The 2,070-nt window shown below is 61.2% G+C and overlaps 1 protein-coding gene across 1 annotated transcript in view; it reads right to left on the reverse strand.

The window, feature by feature from the left end:
* Positions 1 to 2,070, reverse strand: part of HAPLN3 (hyaluronan and proteoglycan link protein 3) — a 13,906-nt gene that overhangs the window by 4,815 nt on the left and 7,021 nt on the right. The window contains exons 2-3 of the mRNA XM_010004061.1: positions 1,979 to 2,055; positions 1,357 to 1,728 (exon numbers count right to left, since the gene is read on the reverse strand). Coding sequence (XP_010002363.1) covers positions 1,357 to 1,728; positions 1,979 to 2,055 — 449 coding nt within the window. The remainder of the gene's footprint in view (positions 1 to 1,356; positions 1,729 to 1,978; positions 2,056 to 2,070) is intronic.

Raw genomic sequence — 2,070 nt, forward strand, 5'->3', positions numbered from 1 at the left:
GGCGGGGGGCCGTAGCTGCGGATGCCCGGGGCCAGGTGCAGCCCCCCGCAGGGCTTGCGGGGCAGGCGGATGGGGTACTGCACTGTGCCGTCTGCCAGCCAGCCCGCGTTGCACCAGTCCAGCCCCTCACTCCAGGCCTGGAAAAGCTGGTTGAAGGTGGAGAGCATGGCAGCTTGCTCCTCACACACTCGCTTGGCTTCGTGGTAATTGAGGCTATACTGCCCGCGAGGAGGCTGGTAGGGGAACACGATGCCTGGAGGAAGATGAGATGCTCAGCCGGTTCTGTGGGCTGCTGGGCCAGCTCCAGCTCGGCCCCACCAGGAGCCACAGAAGCCTCTAGCCCACCCCAAATTCAGATTCTGGGACAGGGACCACCTCAGCGTGGCACAGCCCAAGCTCAGGCGTGCGGGGATGGGGCTGCTACGGGCACGCAGCCGCCAGCAGCGAGTGGCCAGCGACATCTGGTGGCACAGGGACAAAGGGGCTGAGGTCGCACAGACCACCCTCATAGGGCGGCACCAGGACGCACCGACTATGATACTGAGGATTCGGGGAGCACCATCACATGGATGTATGGTCCACAGTCCTGGGAACACAAAGACAGTAGTCCCAGGAGGTATGGACCGTCCCTATGGGGATGGAGAGACCATCGCCATGAGGATGCACAAAGTACAGGGGCACAAGGACCAGAATAAAGGGGATGTACAAGATACAAGCCCAGAACACATGGACCGCTAAGATGTGGATGCATGGAACACTGTCATGGGGCTGGAGGGACCACGGGAACGTGTGCAACACCACCCCCACCCCAGACCACAGTCACACACACGAGTGGGACAAGCCAACATGGCAGGGAGGGCCAGAGGGCTGAGGGGGCGGGCAAGGAGGTCTCAGCAAAGGGGGCATTTCCCCAGCTCCAAGCTTGGCAGCAGAACCAAGGCTGAGTCAAGTCCCTCCTGTGAGCAAGAGGGTTGGACCAGTCACCAGGGTTCCTCACAATGTGCAGGGGAATGCCCAGAGCTGGGGAGCAAGGGGGCAGCCGCACATGATGCAGCACAGCAGGAAGATGGGTGGGTAGAAGCAGGAAATGCTGCAGCCGTGGGGTTATCCCCAGCTCTGACTCCACAGCAGCATCTCCAGCATCCCAGCTAGGCAGACTGCTCTGGGCTCACACCCTGCTGAGACCCCACAGTCAGCCAGCCCCTAGCCACTACCCCCATCACACCAGCATCCCAGCCCCTTTCTGCTCACAACTGGTCTCCCAACCCCCCTGCCTTGCTACCTCCTCAAAGGAGGGGGTGCCACAGGAAGGCCAGGATCACTGGCTTGGTGCAGGGACCCCTACTGTGCCCCCACCTTGCAGCCGGAGGTCCACCACGTCGCTCTCATCCTCCAGCCCATCAATGACCTCACAGCGATATTTGCCGTCATCCTGCAAGCGCACGTCGCTGATGACCAGCGAGGCCTCCCGCTGGCTGCCCTGCTGGAGGTGAGCACGGCCCTGGAAGTCCCCAAAGGCCATGTAGGTCTTGCCAATGGCCACCAGTACATCCTGCTCCTTGGTGTAGTCGTCCCGCAGCTTGGACCACTTGATACGGATCTTGTGCTTGGCCTCCTGGTCGGGCTCATGGTGGTAGTGACATGGCAGGGTGACGTTGGCACCGTTGGCGCTGTACACAGGGTCTTTGGGTGTCTCCACCACCAGCTTGGCCCCGTTGAAATAAGTATCTGGAGACAAAAAGGGAAGGTGTGCAGTGTGGGTCAGGACGTAGGGCTGGGCAGTGTCCCCAAATCTCTCTGCAGCTGCGCTGCTCCCTCCCTCCAGACACCTCTTCTGCCTGAGCAACCCCTCCTGCACCTCTGGGTCAACACACCCCTCAACAGCTGGGTCCCAGCCCCATCCAGAGGTGGAATTCAGCCCTTCACCCAGATCTGCCAGCCCTACTTCTCCCCCCAGCCCTGCCAATCCCCAATGTACCTTTCTCCTGCTCGTTGCCCTCGTCATTCATGATGTGATTGTAGTAGAAGCCATTGTAGAAGGGGTGGTGGGAGCCGCTGGCCAGCCGCAGG

The sequence above is a fragment of the Chaetura pelagica genome, unplaced genomic scaffold (genome assembly GCF_000747805.2).
Source record: "Chaetura pelagica isolate M959 unplaced genomic scaffold, ChaPel_1.0 scaffold428, whole genome shotgun sequence".
Taxonomy (NCBI): Eukaryota; Metazoa; Chordata; class Aves; order Apodiformes; family Apodidae; genus Chaetura; species Chaetura pelagica.